The following is a 19,407-nucleotide window of genomic DNA, read 5'->3' as shown; positions in this document are numbered from 1 at the left end:
TGCAGGACGAGCTCTGGCTGAATCGGCGGCAGAGAAGAGCTATCCGCCGCAGCAATGCAGTGCAGGGAAAACGTCAAAAGGGAGAGAGAAAGAAAAAAAGTAAACGATTGAGCTGGGCGCGAGTTTTCTCTCAGATCTGAGGTCGACGCCGAGAAAACCGCGGGGTGTCTCGACGCGCGAGCTCCTCCAGCCCTGGAGAACGAACGAGAGAAAAGCGGGAAATGAGAGCGGCAGATGGTGCTCCAGAAACCACAAACCAGTGGAAAAGTGAAAAATTCCAGGCGAGTGCCGTCTCTCGTAGCAGCAGCGCTTCTGTAGATGAAGACAGATGGAGACATGGTCGCCGCACGCGAGGCATGCAACGCGAAAATGTGCATCGAGACGAGACGAGTAACGCCGCACGGCAGAGATATTCCTCTACGAGCTCTGCGCTGCGTGCCCGAAAAGCAAAAATTACACTCACCAATTTGTCCGTCTCTCTCCCATCTCGCTTGCCAAAAGCTCCCTCAAACCCATCCTCACCCTAGAAATATTTGCACACAAAACTATGCAAATATACATGTATGCATATATATGCGTATGTAACTCGTGACACACACAAATCCCTCTGCACGTTCAGCCCGCGCGATACGCATTGATAAGATACAAACTCTGCTCTCTCAAAAAAATAGAATTGATATGCTCCATACACTCTCGAGTACACGCAAGAAAACGAAAAGCTAAGGATGCTTGTATATTCTGTCCTTCTGATGCGTCTCAGAAGTCCGTGAGAAGTCAAAGTAGTCGGGATTGGCGTGCAGAGCGCAAACCCGAATCGCGCTCAACTCCTCCAATCCCTTGGAGGCTGGAGTGTTGCTGAAGGCCGAGAGAAAGCTATACACGTCCCTGTGAGCAGGAGGCACGGAGACCTGCGTCGCAGGGCGGCAGCGCAGCGGCTTTTCGTAAAAAAATGGAGAGCGCCACGCAACGATACACGCGGTGCAAACGCATTCGACGCCGAATTCCAGGAAAGCAGACTGACTCGAGAGGCAGGTCGCGCGCATCCACTTTCTGCTCTCTACACCCCTTGGAGAGGTACTGTTCATGATCTAGGCGTCTCATTTCTCCGTTTCGCAAGATGTAGATTCTCGTCTTTTGCGGCGACGTCTCGACAAAGTAAAGATCAGGGAGTGAGTGGATGACTCCGCGGCGAGGCGCTCGAGGAGCGTGGAAGCCGTCGCACGCCTGAAGAGTTTGCAGCGGACGGTCACGAATTTTTTTCCTTACGGGCTTTGCGCGAGCTGGAGATGCGCTGGGGAGCCCGTGGCGGCTTCTACGAACGCAGAAGCGAACTCGATCGCCTCGCGGGTGCGGAAGTCGACCGAGGAGGCTACAGAAGAAGACATCTCCCGCATTCCTTTGAAACCTTTTGGTATGATGCGAAGTACGCAGTGAGTTAACTGAATACAAGAAGTCTCCACGCTGTCAGCTCTCCCGAGAAAGCCACGCCAGGCGGTGGCCTCTCGGCTGCTCAACCCGAGCAACTGTGTCGCCGTCGTCTCTGTAGAGACAAACGCTAGCGGAGGATTCGCTTCGTGCTGAAGTCCACAACCAAAGCCAGGGCTCTGCACGGCGCTTGGCGCCCTCTCTGCTGCAGGAGGGCCGCGCTGTTTCTGTTTTCTGGACAGGACGACAATAAAGAAAGCGCGATCGTCGTTGATGCTTTCGGGGGTGCGTTAGGCGCTACAAAGAAGCGCGAATTTGATTCTCTTCTGTCAGTTAGCGCTGCCTGCGAGGGCTACCCCAAAAGAGGGCAACGGTCGACGCCGTTGCGCTGTGTCTGTCTGCGGCTAACGTGGAAAACAAGATTGGGTGTCTGTGTGCTTCTGGGCCCGAATCCCTCGCCGAGGGACAGGGGGGGGACCGTCACGTTCCCTTCCGCTTTGAGTATCGGATTAGAAAAGGACTCAACTTCTGTATCGAGGCCCGCTTTGATATGTTTTCCAGCTTAGAGGTATCCTTCAGATCAGTCGATTTGCGCTCGTCGCCTCCACACCAGCCCGCAATCGGAAATCTAGATTGCTACGGTGCCCTCGCGAACGCAGCTGCAACGTCACCGCTTCACTCACATCGATACATACATACACACCTGCAGACGCGTATAATTATATATTGACGCGCAATGGCAAATGATGCATGCTTTTCCGTCGCTTCACGCCTCTCAAAGGAGATGTGGAGTATGAAGCCCGCCCCCGCGCCTCTCCCGCAGATTTTGTGGGCTCTCGTCCGCTCTCTGCAAACCAAGCTTACGGCTCGCCCTCCGTAGGCATGGACGCGTGAACGCCACCGTGGAGTTTTTCCAGCGCCATCCCCGCAAAGGGCATGTTTCTTCGCAGCGTTTCGCGGCCAGAAAGCGCCGCAGGGAGAAATCCTTATCTCACAGTTTGCGAGGGCGATGCCTTGAGAAATGTGTCTACTCGCCGCCGCCTGTCCTGCAGCCGAGGCGTTGAGAAAAAACGCGACGGTTTATACGCGAAGGGCGCTGGTCCTTCGAAAATCCGAATGTAGCAGACCCGTCAGAGGCTCCTTTGCGCGGGAAACTTGCGATTCGGCCTATCTAAAAAAACGTGGCGGCGTAGCAAAATCGCGCGGCGGCGCTTCTTGGGGGGAAGGAGGGACGCGTGTGGGCACAGGGCGGCGCTCTCGCGCGCGCGATTTCGGGTTCTTTCTGGGATTTTCCGGTGCCTCTTGTTGTCGGTTTTCTCACTTTTCTCTTTCTGCTTGAGGTCCGTCTTCCGTGTCTCCGTCGATCTCGAGTTTGTGTTCACCATGGTAAGCGAGGAGGGAAACGAAGGCCTTTTCTTCAGCAGATCCGTAGCCAGTCGCCTTCTTCGCGCACGCGGCCCGGCCCCCACAGCCCGTCGATTTTCCTTCTCCCAGAGACTCTCCAGAAAAATGCTTCTCACTGTGTTCATCTCTTTTTTCGCGCACATTTGCGTTCCTTCGCGGGAGGCGGCTGAGGCGGCTTCCAAAGGCAAGGGGGTCGCAGGGGCGGTCGGTCTCCTCCAGGACCCGAGAGGGAGAGCGAGAGAGACAAAGAGAGACAGAGACACGGAAGAAGGCCTCTCTTCCACCGGGGAGAAAGCGAGGGTTTGATGGAGGGAAAGTCGCGACGGAGAGAGAAATGAGGAAGCGATGTGAACACTCCAAGAGTTGCAGCTGGGCGCGTCTTCCCGCGGAACGGCGAAGCTCGGCGGGCGACGGGGCGTATTTATCGGGGACAGCATGTGAAGAGAGGGCTGCATGTTTCAGTCACCACACTCCGTGAAAAAAATTCAGCCTCCATGCTAGGCTTTTCCCAACTCGTTGAGCGCTTTATCCTCACAGGATGCGCTGCCAGAGCGTCTGCAGAGGGGAGGCGGTTGCTCACCCGCGCGAGATGTGCATGACGACTAGTCGCCGTATCTCTCTCAAACCCTAAACTCTGCCTCCCGCCTCGCACGGTGGAAGAGGAATCCCGGGGTTTCTGAGATAAGAGGAGTGTCGTTTTCTAGTTTTGGGGGGAGAGGGGGGGAGAGACCGGACGGGGGTGGCTCGCCGTGTTGCTCTCTACAGGTCGGGTGCTCCTGCACAGTCGCTGCCTCCTGTTGTGCGCAGTCCCTCGTTTGTTTATCCTAATCGCGGAAAGACGAAGGGACGCAGGCAACATCATCTATGGGAGCCTTGACAGAAAGTGGGGACGAAGCTCTCTCTCTCGGGTCCCTCCGCTGGGCTGGTCGCGTAGCCTCTCGACACTCGTTTGCCCGCACAGACGTTGTAGCACGTGCCTGCGTCCACTCTACGCTGTCAGGAGGCCGCTGTTGTGCGCGGGTGAGGGGCGACGGGGGTGCGCGGGTTCAAAAGTATTTCTGAATTTTCCGGTTTTTTTTCAGGCGCGAGGACCGAGAAAGCACTTGAAGCGCGTGGCGGCGCCGCATCACTGGATGCTGGACAAGCTGACAGGCCACTATGCGCCGCGTCCGTCCCCTGGTGAGGCTCTTCGCCACTTTTCTGCCTTTTCTCTTCCCCAAGATCTGCGGCTGTTTCCGCTGTACTCTCGGTTGCGATCCACCGCGGCGTGCGTCCTGAGTTTCCGCAGCACGTGGCGTCGCTTCGCGCTGGACGTGTTCTGTCACCACTTCCCCGGCGCGTGCTGCGTTCTGTTTTCCAGGTCCGCACAAGCTGCGCGAGAGCGTGCCGCTTGTGGTGCTTCTCCGCAACCGCCTGCGCTACGCGCTGACTTACAGAGAGGTGATGATGATTGTCATGCAGCGCCTCATCAAGGTCGATAACAAGGTCCGCACAGATCACTGCTACCCCGCAGGCTTCATGGACGTCGTGTCTATCGAGAAGACCAAGGAGAACTTCCGCATGCTCCTGGACACCAAGGGCCGCTTCGTTCCCCACCCCATCCGCGACGAGGAGGCTTCCTACAAGCTCTGCCGCGTCAAGAAGGTGAGCGCAGCCGCCCAAAGCCAGGCGAGGTCAGGCTCCTGGAACGCGCAGTAGTGATGGAGGTCGAGGGAGTGGAACGGAGTCTGCGGGACTCAACTAGGCAGCACCGCCGTGGAACGGACGGAGGGAGGGGGGGACAGGCATGTGGGGGGAGTATGTCCTCGTTGAGCTTTAATTTGTCTTTTTTGGGAATTTTTTTCAATTTCTTCAGGTCGTCGTCGGCCCCAAGGGCGTCCCTGCGATCATCACCCACGACGGCCGCACGCTGCGGTACCCCCACCCCGCCATCAAGGCCAACGACTGCATCCGCGTCGACCTGAACACCGGCAAGGTAATTCAGAAGTTCCGCACAGGCGTCGCGTGTCGAGGTCGAATTCCCGGGGCGGAAGTGTGGTCGGCACGCTCTGCATGCAGCGTGTGCAGGTATTTATTCTGTACGCGAGTCGGCAGGGGCGCGCGGGCTCGGGGTTTTCTCTGGTGGCGGTCCTTGTTAGCATCGGGTGTTTCACTGTCCCTGCAGCTAGCTGGCGCCCGCAGGCGTGTTGTGTCGCGCGGTTTTCTGGTTGAAGTGTTTGGCGTTTTTCGGGTGGAAGCGCCGCGTGCGTGCGCGTCTCGCCCCCTCGTTTGCTGTGTCTGCAGGTTGTCGACTGGATCAAGTTTGAGGCGGGCAACGTCGCGATGGTGACTGGCGGACACAATGTGGGTCGCGTCGGTCTGATTGTGCACCGCGAGCGTCACTTGGGCGGCTTCGACATCGTGCATCTGCGCGACTCGAAGGGCCACGAGTTCGCCACCCGAATCTCCAACGTCTTCATCATCGGCAAGGGCGAGAAGCCGTGGGTGTCCCTTCCCAAGGAGAAGGGTATCCGGCTCTCGATCACGGAGAACCGCGCGCTGCAGCTCAAGAAACAGCAACTCCAGGCCTAAAAGCGCCGCGGCAGCGTGACGACGACATCGGTCGGTCCTGTCCGGTATGTGCAGGGTTCTCCACCACAGTGTTCCCTGCCTGAGGCGTGCGGAGGTCAGTGTCGGCGGGACACAGCGCCCTCACGCTGCGCCGCTCTCGCGTGCAAGTCTTGACAGAAGAAGAGGGTGAGGGAGAAGGCGAGCAGCAGCGGAGGAAAAGGAAGATGAGAAGGGTTTCTGGTGACTGTCTACTTAAATGTGCACTTCTTCTGCCCCTGCCTCCTCTGGTGTTCTGGATCGTCAGTGTCTTTCCGCCTGACAAACCTCCCTTCTCGGTCGCTCCGTGACGCCCTTCGCTCCCTCCATCTTTTTCTTCCAACGCTAAGGAGCCCCGCGCGCCGCCACAGCGCAGCAGGCACAGTCTCTCGCATGCAACACGACGAACCCACAGTCACACATGAGCAGCGGACCGCAGCGCGGGAACTCAGGCTGATGAGGAGAGGGGAGGACGCAGAGACCGCGTGTGAGCCTGCGGCTAGCGAAGAGACGCGTAACCTAGCTCGAAGCGCGAGGCTCTCCGGCCTTCAGAGGTAGACGGCGCTTGCGAACTCGCCGTCTTATGCGCCTGCGCCTCTAGCTTGTTTCTCCACGGCACTTTCGTTTCCACTCGAAGAATGGAAGTCAGAGAGTAAAGGCAGCGCACGCGAGACGTCGATATAGTGCTGGGAAGCCACGTGAAGAAGCATGCTAGCTCCACTTGCTTGCTGATTCATGCCCACGACTGGCGAGTGACTACTATATCTTCCGCCCCGACGCTTCCACGCCAGCGGGGATGCAGCTTTAGCCACCCAAAGGGGATCGGGCTGGTGTCCCTCGGACGGCTTCATCTGTGAGCGTTCCCGCACCATGCAGTGAGAACAAACCGGCTTTTTTCAGAAAAGCTTAGGTCGCGCTCCACGACCTTGCGCTCCGCTTCCAAGGCGCTGACTAAAGCGAATCGAACAGCGAGCGTAACGGCGGCTCAAACGAAGCAGATATATAATAATTATATATATATATGTATACGTGCATACACATATACATGCATATGTAGAAAGGGAAAGAAAGCTTTGGAACGAAGGAGGAACGGAATGCTTTCGCAAGCGTTCGCGCTCGGGCATATCTGCCTGCTGCCTTGCGGGATTTCCTAGATAACTCCGTGTTGTTTTCCGTTGAAATTCGTCGACCTCCTAGGGTAGAAGGAAAAGGCAAGTAAGACAGACACTGAGAGCGTTTGCCGCGAGGATGTTCTCTGTCGATGATTCGCAGTGCCTAAGGCCCCTCCGTGTAGGTGATGCTGCAGGCTTACTGACGGCGAAGGCTGGTATTGATGCTGCCCTACGAGAGACAGGCTGTCAAAACAGGCAGCTAGGTGGGAGGGTGGACGGCACGAAGAAACAAAATCATCACTTGCCTCTGAGCATAAGAGCGCGCATACATATGCATTTATATATATATATATATACAAATGTATAGTATATACACATTTTTCCCATGTATCTGTACATCATGGCCGAATAAAGACGGCAGTGCGTGTCTATAAATATATATGTATATATATTCCAGCATATCAGACATACGCAGAAGTGCATATGTAGTGTCTCTCCTGTCGGCTCTCTGTGCCTGACCGCGGAATGCAGAAAAGGGAACCGCAGCGCACGCGTGAGTTTCGAGTTACGGCGTCTTGGACTGCAGTCCGGGCGTGAGCTCCGACAAAACCTGATTGAAGCTGCATCTAAATGTGACTCCAAATTTGGACTAAGTTAAAAACCTTCAATTACTCAGAATAGATACTTATTTCGGGACGCTCGTTGGCACTGAAAACCGCCCAGAGTCGCTTAGAAGTGGAGGAAAGTGTCAGTTCGCGGCATCGAGAGTTAAGGTCTGTGTGAGCTGAGACTGTGCGGCTTCGTGTGTCGCGGTTTCTGTTTTTCAGACAAAATGTCCAGTAGAGCGAAGAGAGATCTTTAAAATAACAATAGACTTTCAACACGCCGTAAAGCCTGGCGAGCGCGCTTGAAACCAGCAAAAGGTCCAGCAGAACGAGAAAAGGAACGACAGCAGAGACCTACAGACGCAGAGGAAAGAAGGAGGGCAACTCCCGCCCACACTCCCCTCCCCTATACAGATCTGCTCGAGTGTAGAGCAGGACAGAGGGAGATCACTGAACAGCGAAAGCGACAGAAGGAACGAAGGCTGACCGCGAGGGAGTGCGCGCCAAAGAGAGAAAAACAAAGCCAGAAAACAGAAAGACTGGGAAAACAGGAGAGGGCACACGCTTCGGCCCCTGACAGTCTCCTCTTCGAAGGCCTGTAAGAGGTAAAGCGTGGACGGCAGAAGGACACCAGGCTGAGACCAAAAGAGCTAACGTAAAGGCCAACCACACGACGGTCCTTCCCAGGGCAAGCGCAGTGGAGACAAAAGCGAAAGAAAACAGCGAATAAAAAGCACGCAGGGCAGCCTGTGCGACTGCGAGGCTGAAAAACGGTGAAAAAAGCTGGAACAATTTGAGAAACAGATCAAATACCGCGCGCGGCGAGCGTGACGAACTCGCGCTGAATTGCGCTCTCCAACTTCGCCAGCTCGGTCACTGCGCCCGCGATCTCCTGCCACGACAGAAAAGAAAGGAAAAAGAGAGATTTGCCATATTCTGAGCACGAGGCAAACCGAGAGACCTGCGAGCACGACGGAGACGCGCGAGGATGAAAAAACTAAAAGAAAAAAGCAGATGCAAGAAAGCAAAAATAGGTGTTTCTGCCCGGCCTGACAGACCCGCATGAAAAGTGCCAGAGAAAATGGAGAAGGCCTGCAAAGCGATCTACTCATCTGCAGATGAACACGAATCCCTCCATGCGACAACATTGCGTGACGGCGAAGACAGAATCCCACCTGAAGATGCTTCAACGTGGAGAGGAGATTCTGGTCGTTCCGCGCCTTGCCGTAAATCACGGCGCTGCTCGCGGCCGCGGCCGCGGAGGCGCCCGCCGAATCCGACGCGACTCCTCCCGTCGCTTTGCGGCGCCGAATATCTGAAAAACAAAAAAAACCGGAAGTCTACGCCACTGTCTTCTCGAGACCCACATATATACATATATATATATATATATATATGCATATATGTAAATATACGTATAGGTATGTAAGCAGGAAGCCTGTCAAACCGGCAGACTAGAAACTGACGCGATAGATTCATATATGCAGAGGGGAGAAACATGGGCAACAGCGCATGCATCGATATATAGAAGATGAACGAACATGGAAGCAGGTAAGTGTGTAATTGACTCTCCTGTCTGCGTTTGCGTAGTTCGTCCTCAGTCAGTGAGCAGACGCGTGCCTCGGGGAATTTGGTTTTCCTTTTTGCGAAACTTACTGTCGTCTGGTGAGTCCCTGAGGATGCCCAGGGGGTCGGCGATGCCTGCGAACGCAATCGTGAAATAAAAGTGAAAAGCACGAGATGTGCTTAGAAAACGCTGATTGAATGGCACTAAAAAAAATAGGGCATAGTGTGTAGTCAGTAGCGTATGATACTGGGTGTTAGAATCTTTCCGTGAAATTGAAACAATTTCGCACAGCTGCAAGCGTGTTGCAAAATGGAGTAAGCCTAAAGCAGAGCTAACAGGACGAAGCGAGAATGGGTCTGCACTACAGGCGAGGCGGAGAAAGCCCGACACAGAGACAAAAACGCGCCGCGCACACGCCTTCTCTTGCCGCGGACACGCGCAGGCGAGCGAAAAGAAAACTCTCGAGATGGAAAGAAAAGGGGAGGAAGCAGGCGCCCTACCTGGGGCGCAGAAGTTCGCGGGATCCATCCGGGGCAGCCCTGCACCGACGCGTTCTTCGATAGCTGAAGAAATTTGCAAAAATTCAACCTCGACTTGGAGATGCTGTGCCGCAGCAGATACTCGAGAGGCAGATGCGGGAACTTGCATACACAAAACGCATCAAGCGCGCACCGCGCAGAGCGCCACTTTCCACTGGAATGCCGCAGACGAAGAAAGGGGGAGAGAGAGACGGCTCAGTAGGCCTTCAAATCTGGTCTGCGCGAGCCCTGACACGAAATTCGCGCTCGCGGAAGAAACGTGAAGGACGAAAATACGGGTAAAAGGACAAGGACTGAACAGGCGAAGAAACGCGCACTCGGTGAAAAGATGCGGACCGCAGCGACACTTCAGACGCCTGAGAGGCACTCGCGGCTTCTCACACAGATACAACCGCGATCGAGAAGCGAGAAACGCGAATCGAATGAAGGAAGCGACGCTGGAAAGCAAAGTGGAAAACTAGGCACAGCGCCAGATTCTCAGTCGCATGAGACACACATCCAGGTTGAACAGGCTAAAGAAGCGTCCGCGCGACAAGTGCGAAGCCCGAGAGGGACAAGGAAACATGCATCGGAGCTGTCGAAAAAAGAAACTCACCTTTGAGACACGCTGGTTCATCGTACCAGATCGTGCATCCGCCCTATAAACGGAGAAACACGCAGAAAGAAAAACGAAAATCTCACCTCACACGAAAACATCGCGAGATGAACCACACCGTGATTCAGAGCTAAAAGAGAGAGACGTGCAAAAGGAGAAAACGTAAAAAGCCGCAAAAACAGGAATAAAACGGGCGATCGGCACTGCATGTGTACCAGGGAAAGAGCCGCGGTGAGACAATAGAAAAAAAACAAATTGAGAGTCGGCTTTTTTCGAGGCAACTGAGCATATTTCTGAATCCTCACCTCCGTAATCAGACGCGTGTTGTGGCATCCTCGCCCGCGGTTCGGGCATCGGTGATACCTGAAAAGAAAAAGTGGGACTCGAGAAAAGGAAAATACAAAGGACGAGGGGGAACACGAGCGAGAACATGAGCTGCGTCTTCTGCTTTTATTTACCGTTTCCTTTCGTCCTTTCTCGGTGTCGCTCTCCTCAAGCTAGAGAGGCAGCGAGACGTGGCAAGCTCCGCAAGTAGTGTCTCCTCGCGTTTCAGTTCTGTAGCTTCAGCAACTCGTGCTGCGCAGGCTCCACTCTGCCCGACTGGTGCCCTGAACTGCCGTTCGCTCCCATTTTTAAAACTCACCAGACTTGTTCCTGCGCCGTGGAGGCGAGGCAAACGGCCAGTCCCATGCGGTCAGCTCGTCCCACGCGCCCGACGCGGTGGAAGAAGAGATCGGGGTCGTCGGGCAGCGTAGTCATGATGAGGAAAGGCAGTTCCTGGAAATGGAAGAAACGAACACACTGAGAAGTGCGAACCACGGAAGGCGCAGACCGTCGCTCGGCGCACGAAACGCGCCAGAGAGGTACCCGCAGCCAAATCTGTGCAGGCTGTGCATAAATGAGTGGAAGCAGACGACCTCCAGAGTGAGAAAGAGTAGCGACGAGCACGAGCTGAGAACGCGAGTTTTTCGAAGACTCGGCAAGGCGGATGCCATCCTGGTTCGCCAGATTCTGCTCTCGTTTGGCCTCGAACTCTCCGTGATTTTCAAAAAATCGCTTACGTGAATGTCAATGCCGCGCGCGGCCACGTCGGTGCAGATGAGGAAGCGAACGTCGCCCGCCTTGAAGTGCTGAAGCGTCGCACACGGAAAAGCAGTCCGACTGCATGTATCAAAGAACTTGCAGACAAACACGAGAGGACTCGCGGCACATGAAAGCGCTGCTGCAGCCCTCGCTGAATTCGTGTCTCGTGGGAGGCGTCTCTGCTGCCTGATCCTCTAGTTCACTTCATCACCATGTCGCTGCCTCCAGCGTTTTCTAGCTTTTTTTCTCCCGCGAGTCGTGCTTCCACGTCCTGGAATCTCGCGCTCTCTCCCGCCGGTGTTTGCCGCTGCCGTGTTGATTTCTCTCAAGTCGATTTCTTTTCACCTTTTTCGCCTCAGTGAGGCTCTCGCGTGTTGCCTTTCGACCTACCGCGAGGTTTTTGTTTCGTTCTTCTTGACTCCGCATGCCGGCGAGCACGACGCATGAATAGGGATTCTCCTTTCCAGACTCGGCCTTGCCTGTTGAAAAAAATCGCACGCTTCGTGTCGACAGCGCGTGCGTCACCGAGCTGCTCCGTTTCCCCGGCCTTCGTTTTCAATCTCCCTGTTTTTCTCCCGCTGCGGGATGCGATCGATTCGTGGGCGTCTGTGCTCGAGTTCGGCTCTCCTTCGCAGCTTCGCTTCCTTTCCGCTCTGCAAAGCCTGGCGGGCCGGTTCGAGTAGGCGTTCTGGGACGTCGTCGCGGCGCAGCTACCCGGTCCATCTCTTTTTGAGCGGTTCCCCTGAGTCGCGTGAGAGTAGCCTGCGGTCGCCACGCGATGTTCCGCGTTTTCACCAGACTTGCTCGACGTTTCTTACCTGCGAACCTCCGCCCGCCGCCGAGCGCCGTTAGGAACTGCTCCAGGTTGTCGCAGTCGAGGTTTGTTCTGCAGAAGACTAGACAGGCCTCCATCTTGAAGGCGTCTGCCAGCGCCGCCACAAGCTAAACAAACAGGAAAAAAAGAAAAAAACACACAAAAATAGGCCATCAACTCAGGAAAGCGCCAGGCGCACTGGTGTGAGCTAAAGCTCGAAATCGACGAATTCCTCAGCCGGTCAGCCTCGCCGGGACGCAGGTCTTTTCCTCCGCTTGGCATTCGCCCTGGGCACAGGAAACGATGTCTGCTCTGAAGTGTCTGCGTTGAACAGGTGAAGACTGTTTGTCACTCGAATTTTCACTGTCTCCTCTCGCTGGATGCTTCGCAGTCTCTTGCGCTTTCGCAGTCCAGGAGTCTACGGCGTTGGGCCGAGCGCGGCAGCTGAGCTAGACCGAGCCAAAGGGGGCAGCGCGCCCGCGCCAACCCGATTTTACAATCTTTTCCAAGCCTTAAACGCCTCAAGAAGTCAGCCCCCGACGCCAGAGGACCCCGACAGAATGCCTGGAAGCCTCGAAAAAAAAAACCCTACGTGAGGTTTTATCTCCTTCGCGCGCTGCGAGGCAAACGCGCGACTCTGGCGCGCGAGCGACGCGGCAGGACCGTGGACGCCGTCTGTGTGCGGCTCCAGGCGGCCGAGACTCGGGCTTTTGAAGCGAATTTCCTGGGGAATCGGGGACAAAAAAGCGACAGAATGGGATTGCGACGCACCAAAAAAACAGGCGAGAAGCCCTCCGCGACATGCGCAGCCCCAGCTGCCTCGCAAGCGACTGCAGCCGCGCGAAAAGAACTGAAATGCCGCAGGCCGAGGCGAGGCTGCCGTTTGATCGCTTTCACTCTCGCCGCCTTCGCAGGTGCCTCGCGCCGATGGGCGTCCGCCCTTGCCGAGGTTTGGGCAACTTCTTTGGGCGCGCGACGGTTTTTTATCAACTCACATCTTCCGGGATGACTGGGCACACGACGGCATGCACCGTGTCTGGAATCGTCGCTTTGCCCTTCAAGTCGACCCAGGAGGGCTTGTCTGTGAGCGTCTCGATGGCGCGACGGACTTCCTCCGTGTGCAGCGTCGCGGAGAAGAAGAGGACCTGGACGCGCGGAGAGAAGCCTCCTCCCGCCGCGGTCGCCGCGCGCTTCAGTCTGCAGAAGTAAAGCAGCAGGGAAGACGCACGCGCGGGCGACGACGCTGGAGCCCCGAGACAGCTGAGGCCTCGGGCGCAGAGAGAGGAGCGAATTTTGGAAACGCCCGACGAGCCAGCGGCGCACGAGGCACTCACTTGACGATGTCGGCGAGCGCGTCGAACTTGACGAGCTCGTCAGCTTCGTCGAGAATCAGAAACTTGAGGGCCTTCAACGACAGCATGCCGCGCTGCACCAAATCCTTCACCTTCTGCAAAGTGCCCACAACGATGTGGCACTGGAAACAAACAAAAAAGCAAAAACAAACCAGTGAGAAGATGCCTCTAGACCTGCGCATCCGTCCTCCCTGCAGCTATCTCTCGTTGCGGTATCGTCTCCCTTCTTCTGACCGGTATTTACGCCTCTCATCGCTCTGCGAAGGTTTCTCCGCGGAGAACCCGTGCCAGACGCCGCTGGTGCCCTTTCACGGCGGGCAGTCGCTGAACCCTCAACCCGCGCGCGTTCCTTTTTGCGCCCTCCCGCTTCGCCGCTGCCTCTATACGCATTCGAGAGACCTCCTGATTCTTCGCGCCGACACTCACTCCTCGCGACAGCTGCTCGCGCTGCTCTCGGTCGTCTCCGCCGCCGCAGCAGAGCGCGACTTGAATTGCCGGCGCCTCCAGGTACCTCCCTGCAGCCCGCACAAAAAACGATGATACGCGGCCGTATGGCACATTGCGCAATCCCCGTTATCTGCCCAACTCTGCGCTTTGAGAGGTCTGCGCAGGATGCAGCCAACGCGGAGGAAGAAGGCACCTACTAGGACGCGTGGGCGGAGGGCACGCGCGCCTCCGCGAGCGCGTCCCGCTGCCTTGGTTCGAGGTGATTTACAGATCTTTAGGACTTTCGTTATTTCGTAGTTCCGAGTTTCAACGCGCCCGCTCTGTGGAGGTGAGGGAGAGTCGCGCAGCGCCTCTTGGGCAGGGCTCGAAGGCCCCAGCCTCACTAAAGAGCAAAGCGAGCGCACGGCTCCTGAGACCTCTCACCGAATCGCTCTAGGCACTTGTAGGTCTGCATCGCGAGGTCGCGCGTCGGCTCGAGGATCAGACACTGGACGCCGCCTTTCTCTTTTGAGCCGACCCCCGCGGCCGACAGACTCCGCGCGTCGTCCGCGCCGGATATCGTCTCCACAGGCGCAAAGCCCTCGAAAGGAAACTCCAGCTCGCCGAAGCGGCAGCGCACCTGAGCGCACACACGCGAACGCACACACAAACCGTAGGCCCTAAACCCTAACCTACACGCGTATGCGTGTGTGGGTGTAGCAGGAGAGTCTCAAAGGTGCCTGGGTGACGTAAGACAAGCCTAACAAGCGCGCTGCAACAGCCAGGAGGCCGAGCGGGGGTGCGCGGTGGGGCGTGCGGCGCGAGGCGACAAAAGAGAGAAAAAAGCGCCGGAATCAGCTGCTCGAGCGCCTGTAAGGGATATGTGGGGGAGCTTCGACCTGACAGGGGCTGGGTGAGACCCTCTCGGCGACGCACATCAAAGTTCTTCCCGCAGACCGCTGGAAGGAGTGCTGAGTTCTGCAGCTCTCGCGGCAGCACAAAGGCCTCGCCCAAAAAGCGGCCGTTGACCGCGAATGAGACTGTCCCTCGCCCCGGCTCGCTGCGGTCGAGGAGACACCCCACAACGTCGCCCTGCCCGAACTGAGTCCCGTAGTCCTCGAAGCGCCTGAAAGGGAGAGTAAGCAACACACAGACGCAGACGCACACTAAACGCACCTCTACTCACACAACCAACGGGCACATCCGAGTGTCTGTATGTACACCCATCCTTACATGCAGATGCATACATACATACATACATACATACATACACACATGCATACTTACATTCATATACATACATTCACACACATACATAAATACATACAGTCATGTGTGCATCTATCGATAAAAACAAAGACAGAGATGCGTCTACAAGACTTGGCTTCCACTCCTGCCGCATGGAAATCTCCAGATGAGTTGCACACAGAGCCAGACGTCCCCATAGAGCGGCGCAACGTCGAGGGGCGAAGCGCCCCCCGCTCCCCCCCCCCCCCCCCTGCGCCTTGAAGCGTTCCGGTTCATTGTTACGTGTTCTAAAATGCGATTCCTGGGTTCATAAAGCCTGCCTTTTTCTGAGGTTTACAAACTACGAGTTGGACGTTCGTCTGCGGAGTGACTCACGCATTCCAACTCTTTTTGCCCGTGCCCCCAAAGCCGAAGGATTTGTCGTCTTTGCCGATCTCGTAGCTGCCCAGGCGGCTCGCCCAGCCCGCGCGCACCAAGCCAGGTCCGACGATCTCGACTTCGTACTAAAAACAACAAAAAAAAAACTCGCGAGTCGACAGACGACGACAGTCGCTCCGCGCCGGACAGCCGCAGAGGAACACGCGAGCCCAAACGGGAAAAAAAGGGGAGAAAAGAGAATAGGCAAAACACGTACACACCCTCATTCGAGCAGCCAACGACCTGCACGCGAGAGGACGCGGAAAAAAAGCAAGAGAATGTTGAATCGTGGCGGAGCTGTCTCTTTTTCAGCTAGGGAAAAGAAGGGGGGGGCTTACCATATACTTGCCGCTGAGCACGGCCGCTGTTCCGCGGACGCCCCGCCATCCGCGCGAATCTGCGCAGCTGCAGCGCGTCGCGCCTTCGCCGAGGCAGACCTGCAGATCTCGCGCGGCCTCGTCGAGTACGCAGCCCTGCGCTTCTGAGAAAAGCATCCCGCGCACTCAGGTTGACTCCGCAGCTCAGACGAGCGCATAACGGGAGCTCCGCAGAATCTGAGGTTCCTGGGCTGCAACGCGCAGAGACCACGCTAACGGCGAGACGGGCAGTACGTCTCAAAGAAAACGGGTGTTTAGCCGGGAAGCTAGAGTCTAAAATACGTAGCCGATAGTCTAAACGTTCCAGGCGCCGATAGACAGAAAAGAGGCACGCTCGACTGACAGAAGTCCGGGGCTTGTCGCCGTAGGACGGTTTGACGAGGTAGTCGAGTGTCTTCGGGCATGCTGAACAGAAGAAGGAGAAAGTTGGACGTAAGAGCAAGTCGCTCGGACGTGTCGGCCCTTCGCTTGGGGATCGCCTCGTTTTTTTTTAATGTTACCATTTTTACTCGAGTTTTTCGACGCAGCCTTGGCTTGAGCAGTCGCACGCAGAGCCTCGTGGACGACTTGCAGCGCGGGAAGGCCGAAGGCGCCAGTCTTTCCGCTGCCGGTCTCTGCTGCAGCACAGACGTCGCCTCCCTGAGAAAAAAAAGCGAGTGAGGAGAGTTAAGAGCTACAAAGAAAGGAGAGGCGAGGGAGCGGCAGAAGAGCTTCCCGAGCGCGCAGGCGGGCACGCGCGCGGAAAGAGGCAACAGAAAAAACGGACAGAAGAGACTGGAACTAGGCGGATTCGCGGACAGGGGATGTGACGAGAAGACAAGGGAAAGGAAAACAGAGGAGAGACACCACCAAACAGCCAATGCAGAGCGCGCGGAAGGCGAGCTGAGGCACTCAGATATCGCAGGGGTTTTCACCCAGTGAGGCCTCAGAACCGAACGCGTCCGCGAAGAGACGACACGCCCCTGAAGCGGATGGAATCTGGCAGACATGAAGCTGAGCAAAGCGAGGCATGCGACGAAAACGCGACAGAGAGCGCAAAGACCGAGCACTGCCATTTAAAGAGAAGGATGCATGGGGCGGTTGAGAGGGAAAAAAAACAGAGAGAAAAAAGACAAGGCAACGCGGAGGGTCCATGTGTCGAGGGCCTGGTCATGGAGACAGTGTTTGAAGAGAAAAAGAAACTTACGCCTAGAATCAAGGGGATGGCGTCCGCCTGCACGGGCGTCGGCAAGAGCCACTCATCTTCCTCGATCGCCTTGATGATCTCTGGACACACACCGAGCTCTTCGAAGGCAGACATTTTCTTTTGACAGGCGAGGAAGAAAACTGAAGGAAGACGAAGACTTTGACGCGCCAATTTAGGCGCAGAGAAAGGCAGGAAATTGAGGAAGAGGGACAGAAAACGCAGAGGACACAAAGAACGCGGCGAAAAGGGCCGCCGAAAACTAGGGAGAGAGCCGCACAGCGCGCAGGCCAAGTCGATGCAGCCACAGCACAGGAACCACCAATACGGAGACCGAAGACGCAAAACGCGGCACAAATGGAAGAGATAAGAGAGCAGAAGACTCAGAGGACGAGACGCGGCAAAAAGTTGCGGAAGAATGACGAAGGCAGCCGGCTCTCCTTCAAGCGATCTGCCTCGAGACAAACGACGCACACGTGCTTGAGGCTACACATGGCGCGCGAAGCACCGGACTTTGTTTTGGAGCCGAACGGAAAGCTTTCTGTTTGTTCGCTGCCTGGTGACTTCTGGCACTGAGAGCTCTCCGTGTGCAGGTTGGGCAGTTTCCCTTCTTTTGCCTCCTTTCAAGCGTCGCTGTCTTCGTAGTTCCATACTCGTTGGGCTTTGTGTATTGCATGCGGCCGCCGCAGCTGCATGCACACAGAGAAACGGGAGACAGGAAGAGCAGACGACGCGGACGTGCCCTCTTCTTCCGGGGCGATCTCTCTTTCGAATCCACACCCATCGTTTTATTTCTTCTCTTTGAATCTTTCTGGAATTTTCACGTCTGAAGCGGGAGAAAGCAGTCGCCAACACAGCGCAAAAACGTGTGACGCAACCAGGGGAAGTTTGATGCTTTCCAGCTTCTGATGTTTCGTGAGGAGGCACTCGATCGTGCATTATTGGTTTTCGCGTGTTGACATTCTCTCTCTCCTTTAGCCTGGTGGCAAGTTTCACGCTAGCTTCTTTTCTGCGCCATCACCTGTGCGTAGCTGGGAGCATCGCGCCTGCGCGCCCCTCCGCGTTTTCCCGGTTTTCAAGGCAAGCAGGAAAGGGGCGGCACTCCTCTTCTACCTATTTGCAGAGGAAACTTCCCAAGCACTGCTTTTTTCGTGGGTTTTCCAGTATTTCTCTCTCTTGAAGACTTCGATTTCCTTCTCGCGGAACAATGGCACTTGCGCAGTACCTTGCCCGAGGTGTATGTACACCGCGCGCTCTCCTGTGGAAATCGGCGCGGAGCGTTTCCGCCGAGGCTATCCTCAAATCGTCTGCCGGGCTTCCCCGCTTCATTGCCTTTTCGCCCCAGGTTCGGTCTTTTTCCGTACTGATCAGGACGCACTCCGCGACGTGCGCCAGCACTGACGCAGCGGGGGCGGCCGTAGCGTGGTGACGCAGACACAAGTCGTCGGACCTCAAAGCAGAGTAATTATATACGCAGCAGAGAGTGCCTCGGGAGAAGCAGATCTCCGCTGTCAGAAATGTCTGTTGCGCAGGCCCCGAGGACAGGGGGTGCATGCAAACTCGTGAGCGTGTGCTTCGTCGATTTTGTGACTTGCGATTTTCTCTCTGACGTGTAGCAAACGGTTACAGCGGAAACGTGTGAATCGTCACGCATACATACATCCACATATACAAATGTATATGCATGCATCTGCGTGGCCTGCGTGTCGTTAATGTGTTTGGCCACGCTGTGATCTTTGACGTGCACCTTCAAAAAACGGGGCGTCGCTTTTCTGATCTCTCGGCTTTTCTGTTTTGTGTTTCAGGCCCGGGCGTTCCCTAGCCCCGTTTCGTCCTCCTTCGCTCGTTCGTTTTCTTCTTCCTCTGGCATGTCTTCCGCAGGCAAGGACGCGACCTCCGTGACAGAGCCACACAGCGCGTATCCTGAGACGCCTCTCCACTTTTACCGTGCGACGCCCTACTCAGAGGGATCCATCAACCATCGTTTTTTCTACGTCAATCTGATTTTTCTGCTTTTTGTCTACGACGTTGGCTCGGCGATGCTGGATCTGTAGTTTGACAGCCCACGGCGCGCGTCTGCGTCTGCGTGATTTCCCTGGCGAGTGATTCCTCGTGAGAGGCGGGTGCAGTGTTTCAGTTCACGTCCTGAGGCATGTGCCGAAATGCGTCTCGAACAGCACTGCTCGCGCGATCAAAATTGAGCTGGAGTTAAAAACTCGCCTTGCAAGGCGCCCAGATGCGCTCGTCTGTCTGGTTTGCATCATCCTCCCTGCCGACGAATATGCGCTCCGCACTATGCAAGCGCTCAGACAGCCCAACTGGCTGTGGTGGTAGGCAGACGCGCACGACGGCAGCAAATAGTTCGCTCACAAACACACAGGTTCGCGAGAGTGCGCAGCGGTGATGCGACCTGATAGCGCCGCCTCTGCAGCGTGGCGGCTTTCTCTGCTTTCAGGGAAGATGCGGATCAAGTTGGCAGTGTAGCGCGAGAGAACGGTGTGGACAGAGGAGAGAGTGCGGAAGCAAGAGATACGCCTTGTGCACAACAAGGTAGAAGCATTCTTGTCATCCAGCGAGGCTCTGTTGTCGGGTGCGCCAACACGCGCGGGGGATCTTGAGGTATCTTTTGGTCTTTTCGCAAGCGCGACGGAGCCGCGACTTTCTCGGGCACCCA

General features: G+C 56.1%; 3 protein-coding genes across 3 annotated transcripts; 2 read left to right on the top strand and 1 right to left on the bottom strand.

Annotated features, from left to right (window-relative positions):
• Positions 1-2,808: 2,808 nt before the first annotated feature.
• Positions 2,809-5,400, top strand: BESB_022260 (ribosomal protein RPS4; the record flags this gene model as incomplete). The annotated part of the gene is made up of 5 exons (XM_029360928.1): positions 2,809-2,811; positions 3,912-4,008; positions 4,190-4,473; positions 4,685-4,804; positions 5,113-5,400. 5 exons carry the CDS (start codon positions 2,809-2,811, stop codon positions 5,398-5,400), a joined length of 792 nt encoding a protein of 263 aa, XP_029215743.1.
• A 2,537-nt stretch (positions 5,401-7,937) lies between these two features.
• On the bottom strand, positions 7,938-16,850 carry BESB_022250 (putative ATP-dependent RNA helicase DDX1; the record flags this gene model as incomplete). Its single annotated transcript, XM_029360927.1, has 20 exons — positions 7,938-8,024; positions 8,308-8,447; positions 8,789-8,833; positions 9,200-9,262; positions 9,834-9,876; positions 10,139-10,196; positions 10,477-10,610; positions 10,895-10,963; positions 11,307-11,395; positions 11,735-11,858; positions 12,323-12,454; positions 12,726-12,927; positions 13,065-13,204; positions 13,509-13,597; positions 13,953-14,148; positions 14,445-14,634; positions 15,132-15,259; positions 15,512-15,651; positions 16,051-16,189; positions 16,737-16,850. The coding sequence occupies 20 exons, from the start codon at positions 16,848-16,850 to the stop codon at positions 7,938-7,940; spliced, it is 2,322 nt and encodes a 773-aa protein (XP_029215742.1).
• Positions 16,851-17,940: 1,090 nt separating this feature from the next.
• BESB_022240 (uncharacterized protein) lies at positions 17,941-18,787 on the top strand (the record flags this gene model as incomplete). Its single annotated transcript, XM_029360926.1, has 2 exons — positions 17,941-18,078; positions 18,539-18,787. The coding sequence occupies 2 exons, from the start codon at positions 17,941-17,943 to the stop codon at positions 18,785-18,787; spliced, it is 387 nt and encodes a 128-aa protein (XP_029215741.1).
• Between the last annotated feature and the right edge of the window lie 620 nt (positions 18,788-19,407).

This window comes from Besnoitia besnoiti, chromosome XII (assembly GCF_002563875.1).
Source record: "Besnoitia besnoiti strain Bb-Ger1 chromosome XII, whole genome shotgun sequence".
In the NCBI taxonomy this organism is placed as follows: Eukaryota; Apicomplexa; class Conoidasida; order Eucoccidiorida; family Sarcocystidae; genus Besnoitia; species Besnoitia besnoiti.
The sequence above is the reverse complement of the archived record's forward strand: the minus strand, read 5'-3'. Positions and strand labels throughout refer to the sequence as shown.